At 40.7% G+C, this 22,184-nt stretch overlaps 1 protein-coding gene across 3 annotated transcripts in view; it reads right to left on the reverse strand.

The window, feature by feature from the left end:
* Window positions 1-22,184, reverse strand: part of far1 (fatty acyl CoA reductase 1) — a 125,485-nt gene that overhangs the window by 31,313 nt on the left and 71,988 nt on the right. For 2 of the 3 annotated variants that reach the window (XM_041197683.1, XM_041197684.1), the window contains exons 3-9: window positions 21,540-21,715; window positions 19,543-19,722; window positions 17,929-18,106; window positions 16,940-16,984; window positions 14,863-14,990; window positions 12,307-12,374; window positions 4,861-5,032 (exon numbers count right to left, since the gene is read on the reverse strand). In XM_041197683.1, coding sequence (XP_041053617.1) covers window positions 4,861-5,032; window positions 12,307-12,374; window positions 14,863-14,990; window positions 16,940-16,984; window positions 17,929-18,106; window positions 19,543-19,722; window positions 21,540-21,715 — 947 coding nt within the window. The remainder of the gene's footprint in view (window positions 1-4,860; window positions 5,033-12,306; window positions 12,375-14,862; window positions 14,991-16,939; window positions 16,985-17,928; window positions 18,107-19,542; window positions 19,723-21,539; window positions 21,716-22,184) is intronic. The other variant, XM_041197685.1, reaches the window with a different exon arrangement.

Below are 22,184 nucleotides of genomic sequence, written 5' to 3' on the forward strand. Positions count from 1 at the left end.
GTCGGGACTTGGAAAACTTTATTAATTTTGCTTCCAATCTCCACCCCTTCATCATTTTCACATGGTCCATCTCTGACACTTTCCTTCCCTTCCTTGACCTCTCTGTCTCAATCTCTGGTGATAGACTGTCCACCAATATCCATTACAAGCCTACCGATTCCCACAGCTACCTTGACTATAGCTCCTCACACCCCGCTTCCTGTAAAGACTCCATCCCATTCTCTCAGTTCCTTCGCCTTCATCGCATCTGTTCTGATGATGCTACCTTCAAAAACAGTTCCTCTAACATGTCCTCCTTCTTCCTTAACCGAGGTTTTCCACCCACGGTCGTTGACAGGGCCCTCAACCGTGTCTGGCCCATCTCCCGCGCATCCATCCTCACACCTTCTCTTCCCTCCCAGAAACATGATAGGGTCCCCCTTGTCCTCACTTATCACCCCACCAGCCTCCGCATTCAAAGGATCATCCTCCGCCATTTACGCCAACTCCAGCATGATGCCACCACCAAACACATCTTCCCTTCACCCACCCCGGTGGAATTCCGTAGGGATCGTTCCCTCCGGGACACCCTGGTCCACTCCTCCATCACCCCCTACTCCTCAACCCCCACCAACGGCACCTCCCCATGCAAACGCAAAATATGCAACACCTGCCCCTTCACTTCTTCTCTCCTCACCGTCCAAGGGCCCAAACACTCCTTTCAAGTGAAGCAGCCCTTCACTTGCATTTCCCCCAACTTAGTCTACTGCATTCGTTGCTCCCAATGCGGTCTCCTCTACATTGGAGAGACCAAACGCAAACTGGGTGACCGCTTTGCAGAACACCTGCGGTCTGTCCGCAAGAAGGACCCAAAACTCCTTGCCGCTTGCCATTTTAACACTCCACCCTGCTCTCTTGCCCACATGTCTGTCCTTGGCTTGCTGCATTGTTCCAGTGAAGCCCAACACAAACTGGAGGAACAGCACCTCATCTTCCGACTAGGCACTTTACAGCCTTCCAGACTGAATATTGAATTCAACAACTTTAGATCTTGAACTCCTTCTTCCATCCCCACCCCCTTGCCATTTCTTCCCCCTCCCTTTTGTTTTTTCCAATAATTTGTATAGATTTTTCTTTTCCCACCTATTTCCATTATTTTTAAATCTATACCTTTTGTGCCCGTTTAGTCTTATTCCACCCTACCCCCACTAGAGCTGTACCTTGTGTGCCCTGCCATCCATTCTTAATTAGCACATTCGTTTAGATAATATCACCTCCTTCAACACCTCTTTGTTCTTTTGTCTGTGACATCTTTTGATTATTTGCTCCTATCACTGCTTGCTTGTCCCTACAACCACACCGCCCCCCCCCCCCACTCACTCTCCTCCCCCCCCACTTTAAACCAGCTTATATTTCACCCCACTCCTAATTTCACTCAGTTCTGTTGAAGGGTCATGAGGACTCGAAACGTCAACCTTTTTCTTCTCTGCCGATGCTGCCAGACCTGCCGAGTTTTTCCAGGTAATTCTGTTTTTGCATCTAATACAATGCTAGTTTCACAGGATATTTGCATCATGACATTTCGATTTGCAGTTTCTGTCAGTCCTGACTGGGATGATAAACATGTTCACCGTCCAAGTATTGGCCAACAGGGAATGGCACTGCTAACAACGATTGAGGAGCTGACAGCTTAAGTTTTTTTTCCCCTTATCTTACCTTTAGATGATGGGCTTTATTCTTTTAATCAAAATTCATTTCTTGTGCACACAAGACAAATTAACTAGATAAACCTTCAAGGACGTGACTCTTCATTCAGCAATAGATGACCTTCCATTCCTATGCCCTTTTACCAACCTCTCATGACTGCCTTCAATACTTCGCAACAGCAGGATCAAGTTAAACTAATTAACATGTGCCTATGTGGTTTTTTTTTGGGGGGGGGTGGGGAGAGGGAGGAGGAAGGAAGGATAAATTTAGAAGGTTGCTAAAATCATAATCCAGATACAGCTGATGACAAAACATCATATCTGAATAGGGGTAAGGAATCAAATTATGTCAATCTGAAACAAGTACTGAGTTGATGCTATTACAAACTTTGTGGTAAGTCATATGCCCTCAGCTGTGCTCCCCAAAATACTGTTCTACTTGTACTTACATACTAAAAGCCCTCCCCCCTATAGGTCCCATACACTCTCATGTCATGCTGCCTAATCATTGGCAGCACTTCAGAGAATAATCAGCTTGAAGTCTTTCCTGTTTCTTTCTTCCTGGTTGCTTATATTCCTCTGCAAGAACCCTTACCTCAACCTTAACATAGTTTGTTCCAAAATGTTAACCACCAGCTGATCGCTTGAGCTTCCACAAGTTAGTCCACACACTGCTCAGTATCTTTCACCCAGGCTCTTGCCAAAATACCACTTCTACCTTCCATCACAACTGCCCTCCAGAATCTGATCTTGAACCATCTATTTCCCAGGGGGAGAAAAGTATCAGACCAGTTTCAAGTTTCCACTCTGCTTGCCTCCCTTGGGTAATCACCTTTCCCCATCTGACTGCAGTCTTACAATTCTTTCCTTCCTGTTACAGACACATCCAATTAACAGAACATCAGTTCTAAAAATTTTCTTCAGCCTATCTACTGGGGAATTAATTTAAGTCCTTCTCAACTACAGCAATCCATTGCTCAAGTTTGACAATTTGGCAACAACCAACTACACTTCAGTATATTTATCCTGCATCCTGCTCAATTATGTGCAATATTACACCACTCATTTCAAATGGTACCACCATGGTGTACAAATGTTTAAAAAATCCACAACTTTTTAGGTATTGAGATAACATAATAAAAAGTTAAAACCTCTGAACACTTCAGTTTTCATAAAGGTGCTTGGCAAGTAGCTTCTTTTTGGATGGGTGGAAAAACAATGGATTAGCAGGCTTTCATTGCAAGAAAAATTTCCGTTGCGACATTAAGTGCAGGCTCCGTCTGCCCATTCCAGTGATACACGAAAAAATAAAAGATCCTATGTGTCCTATCCGCTGTGTCCCAGCCATAGCCCACAATGAACCTACACAACAAATTAACAAATCATTTGATGTCATCAAAGTTTTGCTGTGTCCAAATGGGCTTTTGTGTTGACCTGTGTAAGTGGCAGTATTTCAAATGTAATTACATATGGCGTTTTAAGTTCAATTTCCTTCTTTATTGTTTTTCACTTCTCAACCTAAAGCAAGTTCAGAAGGTTAATTGATGGGAAGCCTTCCCATATGAACTCAATCAATTCCATGCCAGAATTCGACAGCTGTATTTTAGACAACCCTAATGTAGAACATAAACATTAAATTTCTAACAGATTCCTTCCTACTTTGCCTTACTTTTCTTCCCTTTCCCATTCCCCTAATTGTGCGTGATTTCACCTGCCGAGATAGACAGGGGGCTGATGTCACTGGTAGCAGAGGCAGGGGGCGGCTGGTGTTTCAATTTTTCCCTCCTTCCCTTCCTCCAAACTAAGCATCTTCCCTCCTCTCAGAACCACCATGACTGAAAGGCCAAGGTGGGTAAGGTCACCAGTGGGGGAACTGCAGGTTTTGTACTCTGGTGCAGGTATGTTGCGTTACATTATGGTGCTTCACAAATACAATTTTATCGCAATTTTATCTTGAAGATTCCTATTAAAATTTGAAAGGGCCATGTAGGAGGAACATGCAAGTTATATGTTTAAGATTAGTGCACCAACAGCCACCTTGTAAACAAAAACACACAAATGCAAAAAGTTAAACAGCATTAAGAACCATGCCACTAAAGCCCATGTTATGTGAGCTCCCAAAACACGTCCAATACAAAGGCTATTCTCCACTGAGCTCTTCTTACCGGGGTTTGTGACCAGTCAGCCTGAGAATAGCATCATACAACAATGCAGGTACTGTATGACTGACAGCAATCCAATACTGATGCAAAATAGGGTTGGAACGAAGGTTTACATTTGGGCGTCTCATTGCCCGTTCTAAAGGATTCATCTTGAAGGACATATTTACATGATACTCTGCAGAGAAAATAAGCATTACTGTTGTTTTGAACGAAGCGTACCAGACACTCGTGGGATAGAGAAGTATTAAAGGAAAATTCCAGGCTTCAAAGTCAAGTTGCAAAAGCATTCCCACCATTTTGTCTACAAATCAACAGGTTTCAAAAAGTGCACATTTTCCATTCAGCCATGAGTTGCATTAGATTAGGTGCCAGAATTGTACTACGTAAAATTAGATCAAATGAAAAATATTGACAACATCTTTTGTTCCAGTTCTTGAAACAAGACTTGCAATTCAACTGAGAAGTGGGCTTTCTTGGCATTTGTGACTATCCTGTGCTCTGGTGAAAGTTAAATTGAATTAGAAGAGAGGCAGTTTCTCCACGTCCATCCATAGGGCATTATAATCAAGTGGCAATGGGAAACAATTCACTCACAAAACTTGTCTTTCCCCAATACCTACTTAAGATTAAAATTCAACAAAGGAATATTAGACTGGGGTGCATTAAATATAAGTGTTATGAAGCCTGAAAAGTTCCTTTAAATATGCTAATAACTCCTAAACACTTCTAAGTTCCAATGATATCAACAGTAGCTTAAATGAGAACATTTTCTTGCGCGTCATTCTATATCAACCTTCCAGAAATAAGACACACACTTGCAGATCTCCAATCAGTACATATGGATGCTAAAATTAGCTGTCCTAACTGTGGAGGCACTTTACACAGCAGATAGCTAGATGGAGACTATAGCTCAAGAGTTATTTTTAAAGTAGAACCAAAAGATTAGCTTTTTGATAAAACACATATTGCTTCAGTCAAGTATATAAGTACAGGGCAAAGCTAGCCACCATTACCTTGGTTTTCTTCCAGTAAGCCTGAGGTAGACATCATACAGGAATGCTGGGGCCTTATGGCTTACAGCAATCCAGTAGTGATAGATCAAGTGATTGGAGGTTAGATTTACATTGGGCCGTCTGAAGGCCTGCTCGAGAGGATTCCTCTTGAAAGTGGATATTACATGGTATTCTGAGGAAGAAAAGTTGCATGACAGTATATTTTTTAAAATCTGCTCAAAACCTCTAGTGATGCCAACAAAGATTTAGGGCTGTGAAGGAAGCATGAGACCCAGTGCACAAATTTTCTATGGTCACCACAAAGTGGCACTACTGCCAGAAACTATTTACATTTTTTTTTATATTGTTCTTTCATGGCAAGGCCAGCATTTGTTGCCAATTAGCAACATTATATTACTGGGCAAACAGATAACTTGACAGCAGCCATTCAGCAACCAGTTAGTTTGGTGTTCTAATCCAATCTTGACTGTTGCTATTTGTCCCACTGTTGCATAAAACGATGAGTTTATTAAAAGTGTCTAAATAGATAAATTAATCAGTGCAATTTTATTAAGTTCTGGCTGTACTACCACTTGATTTAAATTCAGATGGAAAAATAAAAATTCGACCAGACAAACCAAAGCAGATCTAGTCTTGGAAAAGTCTTGGAAAGGTATACCTGGGCTGGAATTTAATTTTAAGTGTTTTTCTGAAAGAGTGCAATGCCAAATGACCATCCAATATGGAGACAACAGGGTATTTCAGAGCTTCAGCAGGCCCAGTGCCACAGGAAATGAAGCAAGAAGTTTGTTTACCAACCACACACCCAAATAAAACTGAATATGTAATCCTACCAGCTACAGAAAGATGAAATAAAGTATATCAAACTATAGCAGTAGTAAATGCAAACCATATAAATGAATGCAGTGACTTTCCAAGTTGGTTTTACACATATTGTATAATTCCTGATATGATGCTCTTTTTTTTATTCATTCATTATTTACATGGTAGTGTGGTAGTTAGTGCTTGTTACTGAACTCGTCACCCAGAAGCCTACGTTAATATTCCAGGTAAATTTATTTAAATCCCGTCACAGCAGCTGTGTGACTTAAATTCAGTTAATTAAATAAATCTGGAATAAAAAACTAATATCAGTATTTTTTCTTATTCATCCATGGGATGTGGGCTTCGCTGACTGGGCCAGCATTTGTTGACCATCCCTAGTTGCCCTTGAGAAGGTGGTGATGAGCTGCGTTTTTGAACTGCTGTAGGCCATGTAGTGTAGGTACACCCACAGTGCTGTTAGGAAGGGCGTTCCAGGATTTTGACCCAGCGACAGTGAAGGAACGGTGATGTTTCCAAAACAAAAACAGAATTACCTGGAAAAACTCAGGTCTGGCAGCATTGGCGGAGAAGAAAAGAGTTGACGTTTTGAGTCCTCATGACCCTTCAACAGAACTGAGTGAGTATTAGAAGAGGGGTGAAATATAAGTTGGTTTAAGAGGGTGATGTTTCCAACTCAGAATGGTGAGTGACATGAAGGGGAACTTCCAGGTGGTGGTGTTCCCATCTATCTGTTGCCCTTGCCCTTCCAGATGGTAGAGGTCAGGGGTTTGAAAGATGCTGTTGAAGGAGTCTTGGTGGGTTCCTGCAATGCATCTTGTAGATGGTACACACTGTTGCTGCTGTGCTTCAGTGGTGGAGGGAGTGAATGTTTGTGGATGTGAAGCTAATCAAGCAGACTGCTTTGTACTGGATGGTGTCAAGCTTCTAGAGTGTTGTGGAAGCTGTACTCATCCAGGCAAGTGGGGAGTGTTCCATCACACTCCTGACTTGTGCCTTGTAAATGGTGGACAGGCTTTGGGGAGTCAGGAGTTGAGTTACTCGTCACACACTTCCTAGCCTCTGACCTGCTCTCGTAGCCAGAGTGTTTATATGGCTAGTCCAGTTCAGTTTCTGGTCAATGGTATCCCCCAGGATGTTGATAGTGGGGGATTCAGTGATGGTAATGCCATTGAAAATCAACGGGCGATGGTTGGGTTCTCTCTTGTTGGAGATGGTCATTGCCTGGGGAGTGGCAAGTTCTGGAGCACAAGTCTTCAGAACTATTGCCGGAACACTGTCAGGGCCCATAGTCTTTGCAGTATCCAGTGCCTTCAACCGTTTCTTGATAACACATGGAGTAAATTGAATTGGCTGAAGACTGGCTTCTGTGATGCTGGGTACCTCCGGAGGAGACCAAGATGGATCATCCACTTTGCACTTCTGGCTGAAGATGGTAGCAAATGTTTCAGCTTTACCTTTTGCACTGATGTGCTGGGCTCTTCCATCATTGAGGATGGGGATACTTGTGGAGCCTCCTCCTCCAGTGAGTTGTTTAATTGTCCACCACCAGTCACAACTGGATGTGGCAGGACCGCTTAGATCTGATCCATTGGTTGTGGGATCATTTAGTCCTGGTTATCACTTGCTGCTAATGCTGTTTGGCACGCTAGTCCTGTGTTATAGCTTCGCCAGGTTGACACCTCATTTTTAGGTGTGCCTGGTGTTGCTCCTGTCATGCCCTCCTGCATTCTTCATTGAACCAGGATTCATCCCCTTGCTTGATGGTAATAGTAGAGCCAGGCCATAAGGTTACAGGTTGTGTTCAAGTACAATCGTGCTGCTGCTGATGACCCACAGCACATCATGGATGCTTCGAGTTGCTCGATCTGTTCGAAATCTATCCCATTTAGCATGGTGGTACTGCCACACAACACAACTCAATGTGGTCACTCCTACCAATATTGTCATGGACTGATGCATCTGTGGAAGAAGGCAGGTTAGTGAGGATGAGGTCAAGTATGTTTTTCCCTCTTGTTGGTTCCCACACCACCTGCCACAGATCCAGTTTAGCAGCTATGTCATTTAGGACTCGGCCAGCTCAGTCAGTAGTGATGCTACCGTGCCACTCTTGGTGCTGGACACTGAAATCCTCCACCGAGAGTTCATTCTGCGCCCTTGCCACCCTCAGTGCTTCCTCCAAGTGGTGCTCAACATGGAGGAGTGCTAATTCATCAGCTGGGGGAGGGCGGTAGTAGGTAATAAGCAGGCCAAAACAAAAACAGAATTACCTGGAAAAACTCAGCAGGTCTGGCAGCATCGGCAAAGAAGAGTTGACGTTTCAAGTCCTCATGACCCTTCGACAGAACTTGAGTGAATCCAAGAAAGGGGTGAAATATAAGCTGGTTTAAGGTGTGTGTGTGTGTGTGTGCGTGGCGGGGTGGGTTTGGGTGGGGGGGAGAGAAGTGGAGGGGTTTGGTGTGGTTGTAGGGACAAACAAGCAGTGATAGAAGCAGATCATCAAAAGATGTCACAGACAACAGAACAAAAGAACACAGGTGTTAAAGTTGGTGATATTATCTAAACGAATGTGCTAATTAAGAATGGATGGTAGGGCATCTATTCTTAATTAGCACATTCATTTAGATAATATCACCAACTTTAACACCTATGTGTTCTTTTGTTCTGTTGTCTGTGACATCTTTTGACGATCTGCTTCTATCACTGCTTGTTTGTCCCTACAACCACACCAAACCCCTCCACTTCTCCCCCCCCCCCCCCCCCACCCCCCACCACCACCACCACACACACACCTACCTTAAACCAGCTTATATTTCACCCCTTTCTTGGATTCACTCAAGTTCTGTCGAAGGGTCATGAGGACTCAAAACGTCAACTCTTTTCTTCTCCGCCAATGCTGCCAGACCTGCTGAGTTTTTCCAGGTATGTTTGACCTGATGCTATGAGACTTCATGGGATCTGGAATCGATGTTGAGGATTCCCAGGGCAACTCCCTCCTGACTGTATATAACTGTGCTGCCACTTCTGCTGGGCCTGTCCTGCCAGGCCTGAAAGGCTAGGCACTAGCCGCCAGATGTTAATAAGAAGGACTTTGCAGGGTCAACAGGGCTGAGATTGCTGTTGTCGTTTCCGATGCCTAGGTCAATGCCGGATGGTCCGTCTGGTTTCATTCCTTTTTTTGTGACTTTGTAGCTAGCAGTTTGTTATAATTGAATAGATTTCATTTAAGAGTCAACCACATTACTGTGGGTCTGGAGTCACATGTAGGCCAGACCAGGTAAGGAAGACAACAGATTCCTTCCCTTAGGGACATTAGTGAACCAGATGGGTTTTTAAACAATCGACAATGGTTTCATGGTCATCATTAGACTTTTAATTCCAGATTTTTATTTAAGTCAAATTCCACCATCTGCCATGGCAGGATTCGAACCCGGGTCCCCAGAGTGTTACCCCTGGGTCTCTGAATTATGAGTCCAGCGACAATACCATTACGCCATTGCTCCTCCATGATGGGAAGTAATGGTGACCGTGAAACTGTCAGGTTGTTCTAAAAACCCATCTAGTTCACTAATGCCTTTTACGAAAATCTGCCATCCTTACCAGGTCTGGCCTATGTGTGACTCCAGACCTACATCAATGTGGTTGACTTCTAACTGCCCCCTGAAACAGCCCAGCAAGCCGCTCACTTGTATAGTAATAGGCAATAAATGCTTGTACTGCCAGGAATGCGCATATCCAATGAATGAAAAAAAAACGCTTCATGGGATGTAGGTATTGATGACAAGGCCAGCATTCATGGTCCATCCCTAATTGTTCAAACAGGTGGCAGTGAACCACCCTCTTGAACCACTGGAGTTGGTGTACTTCCACAGCGCTGTTAGGGAGGAAGTTCCAGAATTTTGATCTAGTGATGATGAAGGAATTTATATTTCCAAGTCAAGATGAAAAGTTGGAGATGGAGATGTTCACACGTACCTAATGCCCTCACCTTTTTAAGTGTAGAGATTGCAGGCTTGGGAGGCGTTGTCAAAAAACCTTAGCAATTTGCTCCAGTGCATTTTGTAGCTGACACACATTGGATCGGTAGTGGAGTGAATGTATATGGTGATGAATGGGATGCCAATAAAGTGGGTTGCTTTGTCATGGATGGTTCTAAGATTTCTTTTATGATATTGGAGCTGCACTCATCCAAGTGATGGAGAATATTCCATCACACTACTAACTTGTGCTTTGTAGATAGTGGACAGGCTTTGGGAGTCAGGTGGTGAATTATTCACTGCAGAATTCCCAGCTTCTGACTTGCTGTTGTAGTCACAAAATTTGTGTGGCTGGTCCAGTTTCTGGTTAATGGTGAAACCAAGACGCTGATGGTGGGGGGGATTTGACAATGGTAATGCCAAAGAATGTTAAGGGAAAGTGGCTACACACCTTTTTTTGGAGATGGTCACTGCCTAACATTTGAGTGGCGTGAGTGTTACTTGCCATTTACTTGTTACTTGCCTGAATGTTGCCTAGGACTGCTACATTATCCAAAGAGTTGTGAATTGTATTGAACACTGTGCAATCAGCAAATATCCTCAATTCTGACTTTATTTTTGACAGAACTACCCTGAGGACCTGGTTCAGGTGCTGAAATGACTGGCCTCCAGCAACAAATCATTTCCCTTTATGCTGGATATGACTCCACCCAGTGGAAAGTTTTCCCCAAGTACCATTGATTTCAATTTTGCTAGGGCTCCTTGATAATATACTTGGTCAAATGATTCCTTGATGTCAAGGGCAGTCACTCTTACCTCACTTCTAGAATTCAGCTATCTGTCCATGTTTGGACCAAAGCTGTAATGAGGTTTGGCATTGCATGGTCCTGGCAAAAAACAACCTGAGTGCCGATGAGTAAGTTATTGGTGAGTGAGTGTGGCTTAATAGCATCTTCAGTGACACATTCCATCACTTTGCTGATGATTGAGAGTACACTGATGGGGCAGTAATTGGCTGGATTAGATCTGTCCTGCTTGTTGTGAACAATTTGCCACATTGCTGGACAGATGCCGGTGTTGTAGCTCTACTAGAAAAGCTTGGCTAGAAGTGTGGTTAGCTTTGCTGCACAAGTCTTCAGCACTGAAGCCAAGATGGTCCAAGGCCCAGTGCCTTTGCTACTTTATCCAGTGCTACTATATCCAGCTTGAAATTATGTGTAGTGAATCAAATTATCAAAGACTGTGATATAAATTATCATAGGCGGGCTTCTGTGATGGTGGGGACCTCTGGAGTAGGTAAAGATGGATCATGCACTTAGCACTTACAACTAAGATGGTTGCAAACTCTTCAAGTCTCATCTTTAGCAAATATACAAAAACATTCTCCCTTGGTTCGTTGAAATAGAGGGTGAAAATGACCTTCGTCAGTTATACAAAACAAGCACATGACGAATTGGCAGTCATTTTCACTTACTGCCCAATTTCTTTTTCCAAGTTTTGCAGTACTCTCATGGAGTAATATTATCCCCATAGTCTGCAGATATCATGAAACACAAGCAAATCAATGACAAGAGAGGATTTTTTTTCCCCCAGTGACAGAAGGAAAATGGAAAAGTTGACTACGTTCCTCTAAGTACAACTTGTTATGGGTCCTATATCACATGCCTCAATTTCAAATACACTCCCTGTTGTGGAATAATTAATTTTGCATCTTAAACTATGCAATTTATCAAAAAAGAGGCAGGCTGAATCGGGGGTGGGGTATTGGAGAGATGTTATTCAAAAATTGAAATTATTGCCAACTACTGAAAAGGTTTGATGTAAACTAAGTTAAGATTACATCTGTAGTAGCAGGTCAATCAATGACCATTTTACTCCTAAACCAACTGGTACCACTTAATAACCCAAACTTTTTGTTTGGATTTGAATCCCATCAATTTTAAAGAGCAGCATGGGAAAACCGCGCAACAGTAACCACCACTTTTAGACCTATTGTACACAGAAGAGCTTTAACCAAAAGCAATCAGGTTGGCATCATGGTTGACACAAGCCTATTTTGAAATCTTGTGATATGATTTTAACCCAAGAAAAGAGAATGAAAGTAAAAAGATTTTCTAGATCAAAATTGCATTTGGTTAAGTGGAGGAAAATAAATCTGAATCTTTGCGTTTTTCAATATTCTGCTCATGACATTAAGGCAAACCCAAAACATGGAACTGTACTTTTCAACCTCATTGTACTGTTTAATTTGTAGTGGTGACTTTCTTTTCTGTACAAGCAGTGCCATACAGGCAATTAGCCAGAAAATAACTGGACATTAATGGTTCAGATTATTAAATTCCATGGGTCATGAGACCAAAACAGGCTTCCAAAATCATGCAGAAAAACTAGCCATGCATCAGGTCATGTACACTTGACATGTGGTACGTAAACTTTTGGTAATCTCAATTCTCCTCTTGCTTCATTTCGGTTAGAACATTTCAGAGCAGCTGTATGCATAGTTGATTAGTCCAGTACTATACTTCACCATATTACACTAAGCAATAATACCACTGAACTAAAGTTACATTGTAATTAAGTTAACTGCAAGCATTTAAGTTTGATGCAATGGAACAAGTATTGTAAAACAATAAGCCATGTTTCATACCAACTTCACCCCAGTGGAAAGGATTGGTGCCACCTGTAGTACAGTTGTAGATTAATATGTTTCTTGGCCTGAAAGGTAAAATTAAAACACAAGTAAATGTAATTTCATTAAGAATCTTAACAGCATTCACCTTAAACCTCACAATAGTTTGACCCTACAACCAATATAAAAGGTAGGACAGTGAATTATGCATTAGGAATTTCCTTTTCAAACAAAAAAGCAAATTTTCCCATGAAAGGGGAAAGAAAAGTTCAGCTACTATGAAACGCATGAAGAATTCTACCTTTAACATCTTGGAGCTACTGAGAATTTGTAAAAATGACCTGTGTGGGCAGGTGCAAAAGCTAATTAAAAATCTCATGGACTGTTAACCTTTACTTCAAGATAACACAAAGAGATTAAAGCTATGATTCAGTTTTATAAGGCCCTGATTAGTTCTGAGCACTGCACCTCAGGAAAGTTGTGTAGGTCTTGGAGGGGTTACTGTGCAAGTTCAGCAGAATGATACTGGGAAAAATCTATTATTAAGGAAGTCTTAACAATGCACTTAGGAAAATCAGACAAAGTCAACATGGATTTAGAAAAGGGAAATTGTACTTGACAAATTTATTAGAATTTTTTTTTAAGTAAGTAACTAGTAGGCTAAAGGGGATCCAGTAGATGTGGTATACTTGGATTTCCAAAAGCCATTTGATAAGGTGCCACACAAGATAAGGACGCATGGAGTTGGGGGTAATATATTAGCATGGATAAGAGGATTGGTTAACAGACAGCAAACAACAAGTAGGGATAAATGGGACATTTTCAAGTTTGCAGGCTGTGATTAGAGAAGTGCCGTAAGGATCAGTGCTGGGGCCTCAGCTTTTACAAGGGAGTGCCAGAGAGTAACGCAACTATGTTTGCTGATGATACAAAACTAAGTGTAAAGGTAAGCTGTGTGGAGGAAACAGGAAGGCTGCAAAGAAATATAAAAGCAAAATACAGCAGGGATGTTGGAAATCTGAAATAAACACAAAAAGTGCTCCGCAAATTCCAAAGATGTCATATTGGAGTAGAAACGTTAACTCGGTTTCTCTCTCCACAGATGCTGGCAGACCTGCTGAGTTTTTCCAGTACTTTGTTTTTATTGCAAAGAGATATAGAGAGGTTAAGTGAATGGGCAACAAGATGGCAGATGGAGTATAATATCGGGAAATGTGAGGTTATTTACTTTGGTCGTAAGAACAGAAAAACCGAATATTTTTTCAAAAGGGGTGGAACTTGCAATGACTGATATTCAGAGGGATTTGAGTGTACTCAAAGAGCACAAAGTTAGCATGCTGGTACAGCAAGCAATTAATAAAGCAAACGGTTATATTGGCCCATTGTTGCAAGGGGGTTGAGTACAAGAATAAGCAATCCTTGTTACAATTGTACAGGACTTTGGTGAGACCACAGTGGAGTATTATGAGCAGTTTTAGTCTTCATACGTAAAGGAGAACATACTTGCAATGGAGGCAATAAAGCAAAAGCTCACTAAATCGGTCCCTGGGATAAGAGGGTTATCCTACGATGAAAGGCTAAGTAAATTGGGTATATCTTCTTTGGAGTTTAGAAAAATGAAAGGTGATCTCATTGAAACATGCAAGATTCTGAAGAGGCTTGATAGGTTAGGCACAGAGATTATACAACACGGTAGCACAGTTTCAGGATAAGGGGACAATCATTTCAGACCGAGATGAAAAGAAAATTTCTTCAAAGGGTTGTGAATCCTTGGAATTCTCAATTCCATAGGGTTGTGGATGCTCCATTGTTGAATATATTTAAGGTTGAGACAGGCAGATTTTTGGTCTCTCAGGGAATTAAGGGATATGGCAAGTGAGCAGTCAAGCAAAGTTAAAGCCAAAGGTCAGCCATGATCATATTAAACAGTGGAGCAGGCTCAATGGGCTGTATGGTCTGCTCCTGCTCCTATTTCTTATGTTGTTATGGGACTAAAAATGCTAAATTATGAGGGCAAGTTGCCCAGACTAGGTCTATATTCCCTTGAGTACAGAAGATCTAGTTGAGGTTTAGGATGATTGGAGGAATTGGTAGAGGCAGAGAAACTATTTACTCTGCTGGGGAGCCAAAACAAGGGTGCATGACCCTAAAATTAAAGCTAGACCATTTGGTGTTGAAGTCATGATGCATTTCTTCACAGAAAGCATAATGGAACTTTTTCTCCAAAAGCTTTAGAGGCTGGAGGTCAATAAAAAATTTAAAATTTGAGACTCAAAGTTCTATCAAGTGCTATAAGGGTTACAGAACCAAGATGGATTGATGGAGGTAAGATACAGATCAGCCATGATGTAATTGATTGCCAGAACAAGCTCAAAGGGCTAAATGATCTTTCCCTGCACCTATGTTATGGAGACACAAAGTGGCAGACCTCCCAAGGCAAAGTATTCAACATGCATGATAACCATTTCTTTTCTAGACACAGATGGGGCAAGTGCTTCAAACAGGGAGTACATTCCAAGGAAATCTTTTCCCCATTAAAACTGCAGTAGCCACATCAAATTTAAGAGGAGTCACCTGCTGTACCTATGAACACCCGAATACCATGCAGCTGCCAGAGTCATGTTTATAACCACATCCACTGGAATCAGGTCTGCCACTGCACTGTTTGACGCTCTCATTGTGCGAAGGATTCCTTTTCCAGCCTGAAAGATCAACCAATTAGATACAGGGGAGGGGAAATAAAGCACAATTCTGAAGCTCTTTTACTCAACTTACAACACTGTTACAAGTCAATAGCGCTGCACAAGTGCAGGCTTTGAAATAATGACACAATTATCCACCATGAGTCCATAGCTAGTGAGCTCTGTGATGGGAGCATGCTAGTGAGATATTTACCCTTATATTCCAGGCAAAAAGTTGGTTCTTTTGTGTTATTAATATGTATTTAGCGTCAGATGAATTTTAGCAGCACCCCTGGAAGTGCACTGATCGTTGATGCTGTTTGAATGTTTTTATTGCACATCTTTAAATAGACAAAACGTAAAACCTAAGAAAATTCGGCACCGTAGGAACAGAAGTAGGCCATTTGTCCCTCAAGCCTGTTCCACTATTCACCGAGATTTTGTTTGATCTAATACCTAACTCCATACACTCACCTCTACCCATACCCCTTAAGACCTTTGGTTAACAAAAATCTATCAATGAGTTTTAAAATCATTAATTGATCTAGCATCAATTAATGTTTGCAGGGAGAAGTTCCAAATTTCTATCAGTCTTGTGTGTAGAAGCCTTTGTTAATTTCACACTTGAAAGCACTGACTGGATTTTAGACGATTCTCACTACTCCTGGACACTCCCAAACAGTAGAAATAGTTTCTCTCTTGTTCTGTTCCCCTCAATATCTTGAAAACTTCAGTCAAATCATCTCTAACCTCCTAAATTGCAGAGAATACAACTGTAGTTTGTGTAATAACTTCCTCTACGTCCAGGTATCATTCTGGTAAATCTATGCTGCACCCCTCCAAGATCAATATGCCCTACGCAAGGTGTGGTGCCCTGAACATCTCACAGTACTCCAGGTGGTCTAACCCGGGTTTTGCATTCAGCAGTGGAAAGCCATATAACCAAACTGGAGCAAGTTAAGCAAACAAATCAGCTAGTGCATAGTGCACTGGGGCTGGGCCAAGCTCAATCCATAATGCTAGATACACTGAATGAAAAATTGCAAGCTTGGCTTGCAGTAGCTCACATCATAGGAGGAATAACATTGGGGCAGAGAATCATGTCTGTGTGGTCACTGGCAGCACCCTGAAAGCAGACTCCTTCCTCCTCCATTGCACCCATCAGACCGGGGAAAGAAATGAGCATTAGGAAAATAAAAAGAGGGCAACTTTTCTAAGTACATGTCTAAAAATAAAGGTGACAAAGAACTTCATAATTAAATTGACCATGGTCCAAGTCTAATTGATATGGCAGAATAGATTTTGTTTCTATTCATTACAGATAATTCATTAAGGCAATGCAATCATCAAAACTCCAGTGTTTTCTCACGTCAAAAGGTTTCTAAGACATTTAGTAGCTTTTAGAGAGATACTGGCAGGTTTTAGAATGAAACAATCTCAAAGGTATCAAATACAGTCTTGTAGGACAATTTTTAAAATTTATTCTTTCATGGGACAGTTAAGAGTCAACCACACTGCTATGGGTCTGGAGTCACATGTAGGCCAGACCAGGTAAGAATGGTAGATTTCCTTCCCTAAAGGACATTATTGAACTAGATGGGTTTTCATAGTAACCGACAATGGTTTCATGGTCATTATTACTGAAACTAGCTTTTAATTCCAGATTTTATTTTATTGAAAATTGAATTTAAATTCCACCAGCAGGCGTGGTTAGTTTTGACCCCATGTCCCCCGAGCATTAGCCTGGGCCTCTGGATTACAACTTTGATCACCAGGATAAGCAATGTGATGTAACACTAGCACAGTAGCTGATGTACTGAAATGGATATCACATGGCAGCATTAGCAAATAGGGTATTGAGTTAAGATACAAGCACTTTATTTTGTAACTGAACATAGTACACAATGGATAGCCTGTTTTATGTAAAAGATTTGAGCACCAAGGAAATGACATAACTTAATGCTACTTACAGCAATGAAAAGCCCACTAGGTCCATTGAAATTATCAATCCAACCCTATTTGCCGAAGACACAAGAAAGGAGATGAAAAGATTTTAAGTTGTTGAGAACATACTCACATCTAACATAGTGTGCATCTGATTAAATATCTTCTCCTGAACTACAGCACAATGTTTTTTGAAAAACCCTTCAATATCAGGAAAAGGCAGATGAACCATATTAGTCTTCCTAAAATGATAAGTCATTAAATATTGGAAACTGAGCGACAAGTAGCCTTGGACAAACAAGTTGTACCACTCTGGTACAGCAAGATTAACCTAGAGTGTCACCTGGGGTCAACTTCCATCAAATCCTGAAAATGTGACTGCAGAAATATACTGTAGCCACTGGGCTGTACGCAGGCATCATGCTTTGGCAATCTGGCCCATAAAGCCCACGCAACTGAACTGACTTTTCTTTCTCACTCGCTGCTTTGCCCTTTCAAGCCTGGAAGTTTAGAAATGGCTGTTCAAAGCACTGTTGCCTCAGTGGTTGTCAAATCCTGAATCCCAACACGAAGACCTGTATAAATCTGTAACTTAAGATACATGCACATTAACAGCAACATCAATTAAAGCTTTTAATGAGCATTGCAAGGTTCTACAGTTTGTATCTAAGCTGTACAAAATAAAAAGCTTAGACATCCCTCTTTGGCAGCATGCCTATCACCTCACATTTCCTTTGCTCCACTGGCAACCATGCCTTTAGCTGCCTGGTCCCTGAACACTGAAGTTCCTTCCTTAAACTTCTCCACCATTCTACAACACTCTCCTCCTTTAAGACACTACTTTAAAACTACTTTTTTGACCAAGCTGTCCTAACGTCTCCTCCTTTGGGTCAGTATTAAAATTTTATCTGGATCTCTTCAATATAGCACATGGGACATTTTACGATGTTTAAAGGTGCTATATGTATTCAAACTGTTGTTGTCTTAACTTTTAAGAAATTACCCCAAAACTTACAGGAAATGGTTCCTTCCAGCTGGCTCCCACAATAGAAGGTCTGACAATCGCAACATTTAAGTTTCCACATTCTTGCTGTACAACATATTCGGCCATGGCTTTAGTGTACGTGTATGTGTTTGGTCTCTCGCCAATTAGTTTTCTTGTAATGTCCTGAATGAGACTATCATCCATCCACCTATGAAAAATTTATAACAGTGAAAAATGCAACGCCTTAAAAAAATAAGCTAATATGACCTACATCTGTATTATGTTCAAAACTAAACAGAGCGAAGCACTCAGTTATGGATCAAGAGGCTGCTTTACAAGAGTCACTAAACCCACTGACCCCCTGTTGAAGGGTCATGAGGACTCAAAACGTCAACTCTTTTCTTCTCCGCCGATGCTGCCAGACCTGCTGAGTTTTTCCAGGTAATCTGTTTTTGTTTTCCACTGAAATAACCCTTACAAGTTCAAACAGGTATCAAAATAGTTACAAGAACACTACTGCAACAAATGAAGATCAAGATAAATGAAAGAACATACAAGTACTCCATTTAGCTGAATATAAAAGCGCACAGACTAAAAACCTAAAGGGGGTCAGAACGAGTCTGCTTTGAAATCTAGCACTTAGCTGCATGTAACAGAAGTCTTTTTTTAAAAAGCCATCAGCTAAAAGTAATTTATAATCCAATATTCTCTGCATTGTCATGAAGCTATTAATGTATATATTATTGGAAAATATTTTTCTTTTAAAAAGCGGGTTTAGTCTATGGATGTGTCTTAATTGGATTAAAGCCAGCTTGTCTGTGCTTTGTGTACTAGTTTTGATATGTAAGAGAGATAGCATTCATTTGCATTTTTTGAATAGAGCATTCAATAAGTGGGGTGAAAACTGACACCTATCTAGCAGATACCAAGCAATATGTTTATATTACTAATAAAATTGGTACTATGAAAGGGGTTTTATTGTTAGAAGAGGCTGGTGACACAATGAGAATTTACATTCAATGGGCGGTGGTAGGTATAACTTCAGCAGTTTTGTGTGTGCAGAGCAGAGGCAATGTGAGATCAAAAGGCAGCTGTAAGCCTCCAACTGTAGCCACAGGAACCAAAGTGAAAAGAACCTCATTTTGAATTTGTACGGTGAAAATGCTTTGCCTGGTGTTTGGTTAAGTCTATGGGTTGCTGTTGCCTTAATGGAGATTTGTTTGGGAATTTGTTAAAAGTTATGATAGTAGTAATTTGAAACCATGTGGATATATATTTTAACATGTGTAAATTGATAAAATGTTTCATTTAGTGTATGTAAAACCTCGAGAACAGGTGGTCTGATTCCTGAATTTAGAGTCGCATCTAAAACATAACACTTAAAATGATAGGTTATGACAGTTGGTTAAAGTTTCCGTCTGGGATTTTTAAATAACTCAGCTTTACCTACTGCATTGGTCATAACAGCATCTACAGAAATGCTATTTTAAAATAACTGTTGAAACCTTTTTGCACAACATGGGAGGGAAGGAAATTGTAAAGACTGAATGGAATGATCTACATGGCAGAAAAATAATCTAACCAATGAGAATTGTTTATGTTTTATAAACATAGTAAAAGAAAGAAATAAGACAGCAAACGTACTCCAAAGCTTCAATCAATTTTTTAGGATCAACTGGAGGTGGATAAATGACCTCCTCAATATGTTTGCGATTGCAGTGTGCATATGCGGTAGAAACGTGAATGAAGACCTCAAGCTTCTTCATCAGCTGTGCAAAAGCAAGGAGTTGGCGGGTAGCAACCACATTCAGTTGCATTGCATCTCTGTAAGGGAAGAAAAAGATCGTCATCAGATGTCTGACATTCAACACGCCAAAATACCAGTGCTGAAATGCACTGGCCAATTCTTTACGAAATAGGCTCATTAGAGAAAAGGGCCTTGTCTCACATTTAATCTCCCATCAGTTTATTTTAAGTTACAACAATGAAAAATATAGAAGTACATTTAAATCTCAAAATAATTTGTGCACAACAAGCAAAAGATTGAAGCATCAAAGCTTTTGGATGTGGAATTTTACTGCACAGAAGGTACAATAACTAATCAGCCATTTATCTTGAACCACAATGACCTTGGTTAGGTCACCAGGATAATAAACTTGTTTAATGTAAACAACAGTTTACAAGCTACCCAAATTTGGTTAACATTTATCTATAACCTGAATATATTTTGTTGAATATATTTTACATCATGAGACATGTTTAAAGTCACCACTTTTTGGAATAAATATCTAAAAATATTATAAACATAACAAACAAGTCACTTTCTTGTAAATCTATAAAACTTGACTATATTAGATCTGCGCACTCCAATCCAAAATTTTGAAGTGATGTTATGTCAATATTATAGATAAAACATTATAAATTGCCAGGTTGGGCAACAATGTTAAGTACTGGTTCATGTGTACATAAAAATTTCCACTCTCAGATGGGTGCAAGAGTTGATTTAAAGTCAGAGCTGTGAAGCTGCTCACACTCTCCTCAGCCAGATGCATGGTAACTCGCTTGCAGGGGTATAGTTTTTGAGAAAATATAAACAAATGACAATAACTGCTCGGCAGTTAAAAGATGACGCATCGACGGCTGGTTTCCCAATCTGATGATATTCTGAAAGGTGAGAAAGCAGAACATTTCCAAATCTTCAATGTACTTAGCTTTCATAAAGGCACTGTTGTGCTAGATTCACAACAATCAACTGTTTCTCTTTTTTTTTAAAAACAAACTGCATTCACTATATAACAGTAAATGCACAAATAAGCAGATTAAAACTATACAAAGAATCAATTTGAGAATGCCTGTCACATCAAATGAAATATAGTCTTGCTGACTTTTAAGAATTCATTCAGTCCAATAAAGAGGGATGGGGAGGGAAGAGGAAATTACACAATAGAGAAAAATAATAAGTAATTTACCAGCTTCCAATTGATGAGGTGGGGGCTACCTTGCACAGGTAGTGTTAATGTCAACGGCATTCACCAGATTCACCAAGGTTGGCAGCAATTGAAATTTTGTGCTGCCTTATGCTGCATGAGACCCAGGCATCAGGAATTGGAAACACTCCCGTAATACGAGTGGCTTGAAGAGAATTGAGCCACTTCATTTTCATTAGTCTAAAAAATTTATTGCTCATTAAATTCCCCATTTTACTTTGGGTAAAAGAAGATCATCCATGAAATATGCAGGAATGTAAGCCCAGCAATTTCAGATTGCCCACACCACTGCATAACACAGCCAGCAGGTACCAAGTCTCAAAAGTGCAGTGTCCTCTCAAACCCACAGCCTCTAGCACTGTGAAATACAAGAGCAGCAGGCACATTGGAACACCACTACCTCTTAAGTTCTCATCCAAGTCACACACCATATTGGCTTGGATATACATCAGTCAATCCATCATTGGATCAAAATCTTGGAAGTCCTTCCCTATACAGTGCTGCAGGATCACCTACAGACTGTAGTGGTTCATCACCACTTTCTCCAGGGATAATTAAAGATAGGTAATAAGTAAACTTTGACCATGCCAGCAATGTCCACATCCACTGAATTATCAAGTAAAAGGAACATTTTTAAAAAATGCAAACACTTACCTCAAGGTTTCATTAAAGCGTACGGTGGCTGCACAGTGAAAGACTATATTAATGCAGGATGTCAGGAGTTCCTTGTCAGCCTGATTAAGCCCAAGCTCTGGCTGAGTCAATTCACTGCTCACTGCTACAATCTTCTCTTTGAAATCTGGCTGTTCATCTCTCAGTCTGTCAAAAAGCTACACGGGGATAAAAAAAGAAACGATAAAACTACATTAGATAACTAACAGAATAAGTACTGCATATTCACCATATAGTAGCTAACGTATTCAATGGATAATGAGCATATGAGGAAACTACATAGCACTGATTCCCAATTCAAATGGTGCAGTTTGGGAATATACTATTTAGAATCAAGGCAAACATTACTTGAGAAGGACATCATAATTTAAAAAAACACTAAATGCTTAACTTCAGCTGTGGAAAAATGTAATTAAAATTAATATTCAACTACGCAAAAATAGAAAGTGGCTCAGGGAGAGCACTTTTGCCTGAACCAGGGGCTTATGGGTTCAAATCGCATAAGAGAGTTGCGCATGCAAGTGCAGTATTTCAGTACAATACTGAGGAAGTGCTGCTCTGTCAGAGGTGATGTCTTTTTAATGGAATGCAAAACTGAGACCTTGCCTGTCTTCTCAAGCGGATCTA

This window comes from Carcharodon carcharias, chromosome 10 (genome assembly GCF_017639515.1).
Source record: "Carcharodon carcharias isolate sCarCar2 chromosome 10, sCarCar2.pri, whole genome shotgun sequence".
NCBI lineage: Eukaryota > Metazoa > Chordata > Chondrichthyes > Lamniformes > Lamnidae > Carcharodon > Carcharodon carcharias.